This window comes from Prionailurus bengalensis, chromosome X, assembly GCF_016509475.1.
Source record: "Prionailurus bengalensis isolate Pbe53 chromosome X, Fcat_Pben_1.1_paternal_pri, whole genome shotgun sequence".
NCBI lineage: Eukaryota > Metazoa > Chordata > Mammalia > Carnivora > Felidae > Prionailurus > Prionailurus bengalensis.
In genome coordinates this window covers 41,753,931-41,767,363 of record NC_057361.1, presented here as the reverse complement: position 1 = coordinate 41,767,363, position 13,433 = coordinate 41,753,931, and the positions used below count along the sequence as shown (strand labels likewise).

The following is a 13,433-nucleotide window of genomic DNA, read 5'->3' as shown; positions in this document are numbered from 1 at the left end:
TATTTGCATTGTTCCTGATATTAGGAGACATTCGGTCTCTCACTATTAAATATGGTGTTAGTTATAGTTTTTTTTGTAGGTCTTTTTTTATCAAGTTGACAAAGTTTCCTTTTATTCCAAGGTTCTAAGAGTTTTTCTTTTTTTTTTTTTTTATCATGAATGGGTGTTGGATTTTGTCAAAATCTTTTTCGGCACTGATTGATATGATCATGTGATTTTTTCTTCTTTGGCCTGTTAATATGGTAGATTACATTGATTAATTTTCAAATATTGAGTTCATCCTGCATCCCTGCAATAACCCCCCTTGGTCACGGTGTACAATTCTCTTTGTATATCGCCGAATTATATTTGCTAATATTTTGTTAAGAATTTTTGCATCTATGTTCATGAAGGATATTGGTCTGTAGTTTTTTTTAAGACTTTTTTGGTTAGGTAATAGAATAATTCATTAAGAAACATCCTATTTTCAAATACAGCTGATGACAGAATGCAAAATTTGCTATGCAGACCAGGTATAAACCCAGTGGGAAAACATTAGCACATCAACAGTGTATTTTTTGTACTCTTTGTCTCATTTTGGTATCAGGCTTTAGGGAATGAGTTAAGAATTCTCTCTTCTATTTTCTGGAAGAGATGGAGTGGGACTGATGTTAATTCTTCTTGAGAAGTTTGTGGAAACCTCCAGTGAAACCATTTTAGCCTAGACATTTCTTTTTTCTTTTTAATTTTTTTTAATTTTAGAGAGAGAGAGCGCGCACGAGCAAGGGGGAGAGAGAGAGAGACAGAGACAGAGACAGAGAAATAGAGAATCTTAGGCAGGCTCCACACATGTGGAGCCTGATGTGGGGCTCAATCCCACAACCCTGGCATCATGACCTGAGCTGAAATCGAGAGTCGGACGGACGCTCAACTAAGTGAGCCACCCAGGCACCCCGGGTACCTATTTCAAGCATTATTTTTAAAATCACAAATTCAGTTTCCTTAATAGTTACGAGGCTATTCAAATGAACTATTTCATAGTGGAAGAGTGGTGGTAGTTTGTACTTTTCGAGGAATTAGTCCATTTCCTATAAGTTGTCAAATTTATAATTGTATTTCTTTATTATTCTTTTGATGTCTTCAGGGCCTATAGTGACATCCCCTATTTCCTTCCTAATATTAATCATTTGTGTCTCTGACTTTTTCGTTATCAATATTAATAGAGGTTTGTTTATTTTATTATTCTTTTTGGAAAACCAGCCCTATGATTGATTGTTTTTCTCTATTGTTTTTCTGTTTTCAGTGTCCTTGATTCCTGCTCCTATTTTATTATTTCTTTTCTGCTGTTGGCTTTGGTTTGCTTTGTTCTTCTTTTCTAATTTCTTTTTTTTTTTTTCGGACTTTATTTCTGAGTACTCTCTACACCCAACGTGGGGCTCTAACTCATGACCCTGAGCTCAAGAGTTGCATGCTCTACCGACTGAGCCAGCCAGGCATCCCTTCTTTTCTAATTTCTTGAGATGAGAGTTTAGATTACTGACTTGAGGCTTTTTCCTTTTTACTTGTAAACATTTAGTGCCATAAATTTCACTTACAGCACTCCTTTAGTTTATGGAGCAGTGTCTTGGGCACTGGTTATCAATCCCAGGGGAGGACTCCGAACACTTCTGCCCACTGCACTTTGGTATCAGAGTCACCAAGGAAAACACAACACAGTCAAGCATGGAATGGAACAATGCTTTACTCACACGGAGAAGAGACAGAGCGAGATCAGCATCAGGAGTGTGCATTCTTTTCTCATAGCTAGCAGGTCCCCTGGCAGCCAAATGGCAAATAAGCATCGGAAAAGATCCTTCACTCCATTAGTTAGCAAGGAAATAGAAATTAAACTAAACTTAGATACAATTCACACACCTCTCATGTCACAGTGGAAGCACCTCACCCCCTCCCTTGCAGAGTCTGAAATACTGAAAGCTGGGGGCCATTGATGTACAAAAGTTCAGCAGAAAGAAATAGCACACACTGGGGCACCTGGGTGGCTCAATCAGTTGGGACTTTGGCACAGGTCATGATCTCACCGTTGTGGGTTAGAGTCCCGCATCGGGCTCTCTGTGCTGACAGCTCGGAGCCTGGACCCTGCTTCGGATTCTGTGTCTCAGTCTCTCTCTGCCCGTCCCCTGCTCATGCTCTGTCTCTGTCTCTTGTCTCTCTTTCTCTCAAAAATAAACAAACATATAAAAAATTTTTAAAAAAGGAACAGCACACACTCAGTCTGAAGTAGGGAAAAATATTCCCACACAAGGCAATAAACCCAACACAGGCTATGTGAGCTCTTTGTCTTTTGGGAAGGAAGTGTTCTAGGCCCTAGGTCAATTCTTAGGTCATCAAGTAGGGATTAAAAGATTATATGCCTGAGATTGTATCCTACAAATTTTGATATGTTGTATTTTCATTTTTATTTAGTCCCATGTATTTTTTAAAAATTTCCCTTGTGGGGCGCCTGGGTGGCTCAGTTGGTTAAGCGGCTGACTTCGGCTCAGGTCACGATCTCGCGGTCCATGAGTTCAAGCCCCGCATCGGGCTCTGTTGGTTAAGCGGCTGACTTCGGCTCAGGTCACGATCTCGCGGTCCATGAGTTCAAGCCCCGCATCGGGCTCTGTGCTGACAGCTCAGAGCCCGGAGCCTGTTTCAGATTCTGTGTCTCCCTCTCTCTCTGACCCTCCCCCGTTCATGCTCTGTCTCTCTCTGTCTCAAAAATAAATAAATGTTAAAAAAAAATTAAAAAAAAAAAACATTTCCCTTGAGACAGGGCACCTGAGTGACTCAGTCGGTTAAGCGTCTGACTTTGGCTCAGGTCATGATCTCACGGTTCATGAGTTCGAGCCCCGCATCAGGCTCTGGGCTGACAGCTCAGAGCCTGGAGCCCGCTTCAGATTCTGTGTCTCCCTCTGTCTGCCCCTCTGCTGCTTGCACTCTGTCTCTTGCATTGTCTCAAAAATAAATAAACATTAAAAAAATTTTTTTTAAGTTTCCCTTGAGACTTCCTCTTTGGCCTGTGGTTTATTTAGAAGATGTTGTTGAGTTTCTGAGTGTTTGGGGATTTTCCTGTTCCCTTTTTGTTTTGATTACTGGTTTCACTCCATTGTTGTCAGCGAGCATACTATGTGTGATTTCAGTTCTTCTACAGTTGTTGAGGTTTGTCATGTTGTCTGGGATATGGTCTTTATGGTCTATTTTCTGTGGACATTTAAAAAGAATGTATATTCTGCTACTGTTGGGTGGAATGTTCTATAAATGCTGCTCAGATCCTGTCGGTTGATGGTGTTCATGAATTCTTTTTTTAACCTTGCTGATTTTCTGTCCAGTTGTTCTGTCAGTTGCCGAAGGAAGGGTATTGAAGCCTCCAACTATAATTGTGACTTTTGTCTATTTCTCCTTTCAGTTTCATCAAATTTTGCTTCATATATTTTGCAATTCTATTGCATGGTGTATACACACTTAAAATTGCTATGTCTTCTTGGCGGATTGACCCTTTTATCATTATGTAATGTCTCTGTATGTCCCTGGTAATTTTCTTTACTCTGAAGTCTACTACTCTATCCAATATTAATAAGTTCATTCCTGCTTCCTTTTAATCAATGTTTGCATGATACAGCTTTCCTTTTCAATTTTTATTATTTTATTTTTTTTCAAATTTTTATTTAAACTCTAGTTAGTTCAACGTACATATATCATCATATTTGAAGCACATTTCTTGTAGGCAGTACATAGTTGGGTCACGATTTTTTATTTTTTATTTTTTTATTTGAGAGAGAGAGAGAGAGAGAGAGAAAGAGCTCCACACTCAGCATGGAGCCCAATACGGAGCTTGATCCCACAGCACTGGGATCATGACCTGAGCCTGAGCTGAAATCAAGAGTCGAACACTCCACTGACTGAGCCACCCAGGTGCCCCTGGATCATGATTTTTTAAATTGAATCTGCCAATTTCTGTCTCTAATTAGTGCATTTATACCATTTACACTTTATATAACTATTTATATGTTAAGGTTGGAGCCTGTCATATTTTGTGTTTTCTGTTTGTTCTCTCTGTTTTTGTTTTCTCCTTTATTTTTCCCCTTTCTTTGGGGTATATGGACATTTTGAAGAATTCCATTTTGATTATCTAGTATTTTCAGGAGGATCTCCTTATGGAGCTTTTTTTTGCCAGATGTTTTATGTATTGTGTAATATATACACAACTTATCAATGTCTATTGGTATCATTTTACTACTTTCAGCAAAGTGTGGAGATCTTCCTTACCCCTTTTCTCTTTATCCTCCCCTATTCATTGTCTTAATATAATTGTCTTATATATTTCCTTTATATGCATTGAGCACCACATTAGATGGGGTTATAATGTTTGCTTCAACTGTCAAACCTATTTTAGAAAACTTAAGAGAAGGAAAGCATAGTATATTTACTTATATTTTTTGCTCTTTCCATATTCTTTCTTCCTTACTGATGGTCCATTTTCTTTCATCATTTCCTTTCTGGTTAGAGAACTTCCTATAGCCATTCTTTTATGGTAAGCCTGCTGGTAATAAATTCCTACTTTTCCTTGACCTGAAAATGTCTCAATACTTCTTTCATTCCTGAAGGATATCTTTTATGGGCATGGGATGCTAGACTAACAAGTCTTTCCTTTTAGCACTTGAAACATGTTGTTTGGGGCGCCTGGGTAGCTCAGTCGGTTGGGCATCTGACTTCAGCTCCGGTCATGATCTCGTGGTTCGTGGGTTCAAGCCCTGCATCAGGCTCTGTGCTGACAGCTCGGAGCCTGGAGCCTGCTTCTGATTCGGTGTCTCCCTCTGTCTCTCTGCCCCTTCTCCACTCACGCTCTGTCTCTGTCTGTCTCTGTCTCTGTCTCTCTCTCTGAAAAGAAATAAACATTAAAAATTTTTTTTTTCAAGGAAAAATGTTGTGCCATTTACTTCTGGTCCTAAATGGCACCTTCTTCCAATAGAGGGTCGTTTCGTCTACATTGAAAATCTACTGTTTAGTGTGGCCACCTTCATTATCTGAGCTAGATCTTCTGGATAATTTGCTGCAGCTTCTATATCAGCACCCACTGCTTTGCATGAACCGACCTCTGCCAGCATCAAACTTTTTTTCTGCAACTTCCTCACCTCTCTCAGCCTTCAGAGAATTGAAAGGAGTGAGTGCCTTGCTGGGGATTAGGCTTTGGCTTAAGGGAATGTTGTGGCTGGTTATATGGAGGTGGCTTGCGGCACCCCAAAACCGTTATTATAATAGTAACGTCCAAGGTCACTGGCCACAGGTCACCACAATAAATATAAGAATAGTGCAAAGGTTTGAAATATTACGAGAACTATATTACCAAAACGTGACACAGAGACACGAAGTGAGCAAATGCCTGTATTTCTTCGCTGAGGTTTTCCATTGTCTCATTTGTGTTAGGCATTCTTCATAATTGCCCAGTGAAGTGTGTTTACGATGGCTGCTCTAAAATCCTTGTCAGGCAGTTCCGGCATCTGTTGGGGTTTCAGTGTTGGCATCCGCTCAGTAATCTTTCCTCCTTCCAGCTGAGGTGTTCCCGGTTCTTGGTATGACATCTGATGTTTTATCGTGTCTAGGACATGGGGGTATTAAATTAAGAGGCTCTGGAATTCATTTAACTCTCATGTTTTCACAGGCGTCCTTTGACAGACCTCCGTTGGGTGAAGGGAGATGTCAGCTCATTACTCCACTTGGCTTCTTTGCGGTGTGGGGGGGTGGTGTCCCTTATATTGCCCGGTTGGGGTAGGAGTTCATGCTTCCCCCTAGGCCTCTGCTGATGCCACCCTGACTGGGAGGGAGATAGGTGCCTTGTCACTGCTTCCCATTTGATGCCCCTTGACATTGTTGGCAGAAGTGGCCTAGTTACTGCTGAGCCTTGGTGAGAGCTCTAGTAGGCCTCCTCTGACATCACTCAGTGGGGAGAAGGGAGGACACTGTGTTAGCTCTGGGTGAGGATGGAAGCCCAGACTCCTCACATTGTCTCCACTGTCACCGAAGGGTGGGAGAGGAAGAGGCAGTGGTTACTGTTGCCCAGCAAGGCAGAAAGCTCCAGCACCCTAATGGGCTTTCTCTGATACCACCTTGGCAGGGGGCAAGGGTTGTTGGGCTGGGGTACTGTAAGAAGTTACAGTTTGTCAAGGGTGGGAGTATGGGCTCTCCACTTGGCCTTTGCTGTTAGTGATGGTGGTGGGACCCCAGTGTTTTCTGTGGTGCTTGGCTTGAGTAGAGCCATCATTGTCTGAAAGTTTTCTATCTTCCTAGACTGCCTCTTCCCTGGTCCTTTGACTAGAGAGAGCAGGCTTTTCTTTGGGCACTTTTTGTCTGCACCCATTGGCCTTTCTAGGTTGCTGGCTTCTCCAGCACCAAGTCTAAGATATCTGAGGCTAAAAGAAAACCCCGTACTGCCACATCGTTTTTGGGGTCTCAGGATCCCTAGCCAATATGCCTTCTTCATTTCTTTCAGAATCTTCCTATGTTTTATATATAATGTCCACACTTGTTAGTTGTATGTAGCAGAAAAAGCAGTTAAACATATCTACTCCATCTCCACAAGAGGAAGTCTCCATAATTATGATTTTTAAGACCTCATGTGGTTTTGGGGTACCTGGGTGGCTCAGTTGGTTGAGCATCCAACTCTTGATTTTGGCTCAGGTCATGATCCCAGGATTGTAGGATTGAGCCCCGCATTGGGCTCTGTGCTGACTGAGCATGGAACCTGCTTGGGATTCTCTCCCTCCCTCTCCCTCTGCCCCTCTCTCTGACTCGTGCTCTCTCTCTAAAAAAAAAAAAAAAAAAAAAAAAAAAAAAAAAGACTTCATGTGAGTTCATGCATCTGTGCTACTTTTATTTGTATATATTGAATGACCACTAAAGGTTTATGCAAAGGTTTACATCCTTCTTTATTGTATATTTTATTATTAAAAATGGCCCCCTTTGTTAATGTATTGAGCACTTTGGGCTTAATTTCCACCTCAATCATCATATTTCTAGATGTGCTTGCATTTTCTTGCACTTGCCTGGTGTGTCATATGTTTTTTAAATGTTTAATTATAATACAGAAAACTGCACAGATTATGCACATTTAGCTTGATGATTTTTTAACAGACTGAGCGAACACGCACAACCACCTAGATTAAGAAATAGAACGTGACTAGCACCCAGAAGACACCCCCTTGTGTTCCTTTCCAATCCCCAACCTCCTCCCAACGGGGGACCAATATCCTGCCTTCTAGCGGCAATAGATTGGTTTTACATGTTTTCGAAAGTTATATAAACACAATCGTACAGTGTTGACTCATAGCTCTTTTGGGTCTGGCTTCTTTGGCCGATGCATCAGATGAGATTCATGTGTGTTGTCTGTAGTCACTTGTTCATTCCTGTTGCTGTATAGTACTTCCTTGTATGACTGTAAGACCATTTATTTATCTAGTCTAATGTTGATGGGCGTTTGCCTAATTTTCAGGTTTGAATAAAGCCACCCTGAACATATCCTGTCTTTCAGTGAACATGTGTTCGCATTTCTCGGGAGTACACTCCTAGGAGGATATTGCCTATGTTCAGCTTTCGTAGATAATACCACACCGAACAGCTCTGCAAAGTGTTTGTACTCTTTTGTGCTCCTTAAAAACAACTTACGGGTTTCCGCCCCTCGTATCCTTACCGGGTCTCTTGGTTATTTGCCATCGTTTTCGTTTTAGCCATTTCTGGTGGACATGAAGGCATGTCTGATTGCAGTTTATATTTCCTTGCTAACTAATGAAGTTGAGCATCTTTTCCTCGGCTTATTCGCCACTCAGGTATCTTCTTCGGGAAGTTCCTGTTCCTTTTGCTCTTTTCCTCTGGCTCCTATTGGTTTCTAGGAATTCCTGATACATTCGAGACATGAATTGTTTGTCAGATACAGGTATTGCAGTTAACTTCCCCCACTGTGGGATTTGCCTTTACACTCAAAGTTTTGGGTTTTTTTTTTAATTTTTATTTATTTTTGAGAGAGAGAGACTATGTGTGAGCAGGGGAGGAGCAGAAAAAGAAGGAGACACAGAATCCGAAGCAGGCTCCAGGCTCCGAGCCATCAGCACAGAGCCCGACGCGGGGCTGGAACTCACGAACCGCGAGATCATGACCTGAGCCGAAGTCGGACGCTCAACCGACTGAGCCACCCAGGCGCCCCTACACTCTTAATTTCATCTTCTGATGAGCAGAGGTCTTTAATGTTAGTGTAGTCTAATTTAATAACCTTTTATTCTACCAGATAGCAAAACCTGATATGAGGCACATTAATTAAGACATGGTAGTGCTGGTCCAAGAATAGACAAATAGACCAATGGAAATAGAGTTCAGGAATGAACCTCCACATATACAGTCACAGAGCAACATTGCAGAGCAGTGGAGAAAGGGTAGTCTTTTCAATCAAGGTGCTGGATCACCTTGATATCCATGTGGAAGAAATGAATCTTGACCCTAACACATACCATGCACCAAAACCCTTCCCGAGAGGACTATAAATCTAAATGTGAAAGAACAATAAAAATTAAGAAAACATGGGACATCTTTATGACCCTGAGGTAGGCAAAGCTTTCCTAACTAAGACATAATGAGTGCTGACCATAACAGAAAGAATGATAAATAGCACAGCATGTTTCTGTCCAGTGCTTCATCTCACATCTTTGTCTTTTTTATTTAGATGTGTGGCGATTGTATTTTTGTTTTGTTAACCGGTCCCATCGTCTTTACCTTTTATGGCAGGATTCAGCTCATTCAGTTTAGTTGAATTGTAACATATTAAATTTCAGGGCGCCTGGGTGGCTCAGTCAGTTAAGTGTCCAGCTCTTGGTCTCGGCTCAGGTCATGATCCCACGGTCTGTGAATCTGAGCCCTACATCGGGCTCTGTGCTGATGGTATGGAGCCTGCTTCAGATTCTGTCTGTCCTTCTCTCTGCCCCTACCCTGCCTGTGCTCACTCTTTCTCTCTCAAATTAAAAAAAAATAATTTGGGGCGCCTGGGTGGCTCAGTCAGTTGAGCATCCTCTTTTGGCTCAGGTCATGATCTCACCACTTGTGAGTTCGAGCCCCGTGTCGGGCTCTGTGCTGACGGCTCAGAGCCTGGAGCCTGCTTCGGATTCTGTGTCTCCGTCCCTCTCTGCCCCTCTCCTGCTCGCACTCTGTCTCCCTCTCTCAAAAATAAATAAATATTAAAAAAAATTAATAAAAAATAATTTTTAAAAGGTCTTAATATCTTGGGATTCTGATAGTTTGGAGTTTTGATTATTTTTATCAATTTCTGCTAGTAGTTGCCTTCACCTCTCTTACAAGTATGATGGTCTATATTTTCTCTATTACTAGATCCGATAATGTTGTACTAGTATTTGGATCTACTAATAGAGGTATGTGATTGATTGGCCTTCCCCTCCTCATTTCACTCAGTAGATTTTTCCAGGGTATTTTAAAATTTCCAGTTAGTAATGATCTTATTTATTCAAAATGCCCAATTACATTATTTTTCTTTATTCAGATATAACTGTGTATTATGAGAATCATTTCTCAAGACTGCTTTCCTCTGATTTTGAGGTTTCTGTTACTATTCAGTTTATAATTGTTTAGACTATTCCCTGGAGTATTCTCCTGAGATAGGAATATTGGCATAATGCTGTAGATGCTTTTGTGTCTAAAATCGTCTTTTGCGCTGACAGAAGAATGGTATTGAACTAGGATGGGTTTAAAATTCTCGGATCTCAGCCCTTTTCTCTCAATAATTTGTAGATGTTTTCTTCTAATATGATTCCTATTGGTGCCAGTAAAAAGTCTAGTGCCATTGTGAGCCCTTTCCGTTGTAAATAATGTGTTGTTTCTTCCTGGAAGTGTTTTGGGTTTGCTTTTTATCCTTTAAATTCAGTGCCAAATCAGATCTGGGGTTGATTTGGTTCCTCTGGGAGTCCAGGATTGGGGGGATTTCTGTGGGGGAGGATCAATGAGTTAGGGTCCATTAGGATTAGATAATCTAAAGCCTATAGATGTGATTCATATTGGAGCAGTGAGTGACAATCGGGAAATTCTTGAGGTTTTATAAGAGTTGGAGATGTAAATATCTGAAGGCATCGATTAGCCCATGCGAGTTATTGATTGGAACGTGGAGGTGGTGAATGATTGATTGCAAGCCTGGGATTACAAATCGTCGGGAGTCAGTTTTGGTGGCCCTATAGGAGTCATTGATTGGGACCTGTGGATATCTGTAAATGCAGGACTGTGTGAGTTAGTATGTGATGGACTATTATTGAAGGTTTGATGGGAGTCCCTCATTCTATATATGGGCTGTGAGTTAAGGGGTCCTCTAGGAGGTCAGGTTTGGCCCTCGAAGGGCATTGAGTAGATCAGTGATTGGTTTTCTACTGAGGGTCAATTGCCTGTATTGGTGATTATTTGAGGAGCCTCTGGAAACCAGTTGACGGTGCCATCTGGGACACGGTTTTGTCAAGCAGTGGGGGTTACAGATTTAGGAGCCTATACAGACATGCTGGTTTTCTGGACCCAGGTGGGAGCTGGGGAAGGGAGGCAATGAGTTTATGTTTTCATCTATGGCAGAAGAGGGTGGGCTTTATAAATTGCCCAGAACATACACTGAATTATACAGAAACTCAGTTTATACACGTGTGACATAATCATCCCCTAGCCAGAGCACTTTAAGGGCAGCAGGAAATGGAAATCATGTTTTTTATGACTCTGCCATGTACAGAATACCATCTGGCATGGTAGTTAAGAAAATGTACTGTAGAGCCCGGCGTACCTGGCTTCGAGTCCCTGTCCTTCCCCCTAATCTGAGTGATCTTGGGGCAGATTTCTTGATATCTCTGAATACCTTTATCTGATGATAAATGGGAATAATAATAGCAGAATTACCTAGTTCCCAGGATGAGTTTGAAAATTCAATGAGGTACCTGATAAAACGTGCCTTGCAACCTTGTAATAATAGCAATATTTAATATCACTGGAATATATTCCAGGTAGCAAGCAGAGGTGAGTGCTTTAGAGGCTTTATACCATTTATCTCTAACATCCCTATGAGGCCAGTGTTTTCATCCTCAATTTTATTTACTTTTTTTTTTTCAACGTTTATTTTTGGGACAGAGAGAGACAGAGCATGAATGGGGGAGGGTCAGAGAGAGAGGGAGACACAGAATCGGAAACAGGCTCCAGGCTCTGAGCCATCAGCCCAGAGCCCGACGCGGGGCTCGAACTGACGGACCGCGAGATCGTGACCTGGCTGAAGTCGGACGCTTAACCGACTGCGCCACCCAGGCACCCCCATCATCCTCAATTTTAAGGTGAAGGAACTCAGACCAAAGTGACTTGCCCCAGATTCTAGCTAGGACATAGAAGACCTGGAATTCAAAGCCTCATTCATTTTATACCAAATCCTATGAGTATTTTTTTTTCATGGTATATGCTAATGCTTGGTGTCGGTTTTACTAAACTTGTCTCTTTCACAGTATCCGGCACAGAGAGCCGCCCGCCTTGGTGCCCCCAGGAGGCATCTGTGGGGTGGCTGCTGCTTGACGGACTGTGTGGGCACTGTCTTTCTAGGGTTTCTTGGAGTCTCTGAGGAGCCCCTGGGCCAGACCCCGCAGTGAAGGCTGCAGGACCCACCTCCCGGCCCCAGCAGCTCTGATTGAGTCCACACGTGTCTACCTGACTTCAAGCTCCTGGGAAGAGTGGAGTCGTCAGTAAGAGAGCCTGAGAGCTGAGGCCCGGCGGGAACATGCCAGCTGACCAGAGTTCTCCCCGGTGGTCCTCGGTCCTGGCTCCAGAGGGACATGGCAGCTCATGTGAGGTGAGCAGGGAGAGGACCCCACGGGCAGGAATTCATTCAGTGAGGACACAGCCCAGACCTGTCAGCAGGCCCTCAGGGAAGGGGCAGAGGGGCCACAGAAGTGGCAGATTCTAGGCTACCAGATCACCATCCACCTGCTGTCCCACATCCAGAGCCCTGTGTGTTTCAATGGACCTGTGATGTGGCTGATGGAGGAGAGGTGGGATGGGAGGGCCACCCTACATCTGGGGTCCTAGCCAGAGAGAGACGCTTCCCCTGCCGACCCTCGACACAGGCCCTGCCCTCTCCATTGGCTCTTCGCAGATGCTCAGCTGATCCACACTAGACCCTCCTTTTCCCTTTGTGTCTGGAGATTTGCTGATTTCTCCTCTATCCTGATCTAGGCAGAAGAATCCCTTTTCTTTGGAACTGAGAGGATGGCAGGGAAATAGGGTGACAACATTCTCCAGGGTCCTTCTAGGTCTTCCTCCTCTTTTCGAAGATGGTAATGGCCTGAGAAGGGACATGACTTGCCCCAGCCTCTCAGATTGTGAGTGACAACACTGGACTGGGACCAGGTCTCCTGAATGTGTCCTCCACCCTTGCCGCACTACAGCCAAACCAAGTTTCCCACTACAAGTTCCCCCTTGAGGGGTGCCTGGTTGGCTCCGTCGGTTAGGCGTCCGACTTCGGCTCAGGTCATGATCTCACGGTCCGTGAGTTCGAGCCCCGCGTCGGGCTCAGTGCTGACAGCTCAGAGCCTGGAGCCTGCTTCACATTCTGTGTCTCCCTCTCTCTCCGCCCCTTCCCTGCTCATGCTCTGTCTCTCTCTGTCTCAAAAATAAATAAACATTAAAAAAAATTTAAAAAAAAAGTTCCCCCTTGAGAATCTGTAAACAGGGGAACGTGATGAAAGAGCCAGACCCTGCCCGACAGCCCCTTCTTCGGACCTTCCTGGATGCTGTCACCTCTGGGACAGGCTCCTTGTCACAGGGGCTCAGGGTCATATGGTCATTAGGATCACAGTAAACATTAAAAAATTATTTTGGTTTTATTATTTCACAACTTCACTATTTCCCAATAAAACGTCAGAAAATGCAGGTAAACAAAAAGAAGAGAATAAAACATTACTTGTAATTCCAGCATTACCCAAAGTAAACCATTGTTAATATTTAGCTATATTTCCTTTCAGTTGATTTTTCCTTTGTATGCGCATACGTGCACATATATGGGTATATGTGTGGGGCTGTGAGTGTGCATACGTACCATATACATATGCATTATATAGCTCAAGTTTGAAAATGGAATCACAGCATTTGGTTGCCTCCTTTCTATTTATTTTTATTTTTTATTTTTAAGTTTATGTATTTATTTTGAGAGGGAGCGAGAGAGAGCGCATGAGCAGGGGAGGGGCAGAGAAAGAGGCGGGGAGGGCGCCTGGGTGGCTCAGTCGGTTAAGCATCCGACTTCGGCTCAGGTCATGATCTCACGGCTCATGAGTTCGAGCCCCACGTCGGGCTCTGTGCGGACAGCTCAGAGCCTGGAGCCTGTTTCAGATTCTGTGTCTCCCTCTCTCTCTCTCTGACCCTCC

At 43.1% G+C, this 13,433-nt stretch overlaps 1 protein-coding gene across 1 annotated transcript in view; it reads left to right on the top strand.

The window, feature by feature from the left end:
- ZNF41 (zinc finger protein 41) overlaps positions 1 to 13,433 on the top strand; it is a 46,401-nt gene that overhangs the window by 9,003 nt on the left and 23,965 nt on the right. Inside the window, exon 2 of the mRNA XM_043571699.1 lies at positions 11,617 to 11,863. Within this exon, the coding sequence (XP_043427634.1) occupies positions 11,792 to 11,863 (72 nt within the window). The 5' untranslated portion in view covers positions 11,617 to 11,791. The remainder of the gene's footprint in view (positions 1 to 11,616; positions 11,864 to 13,433) is intronic.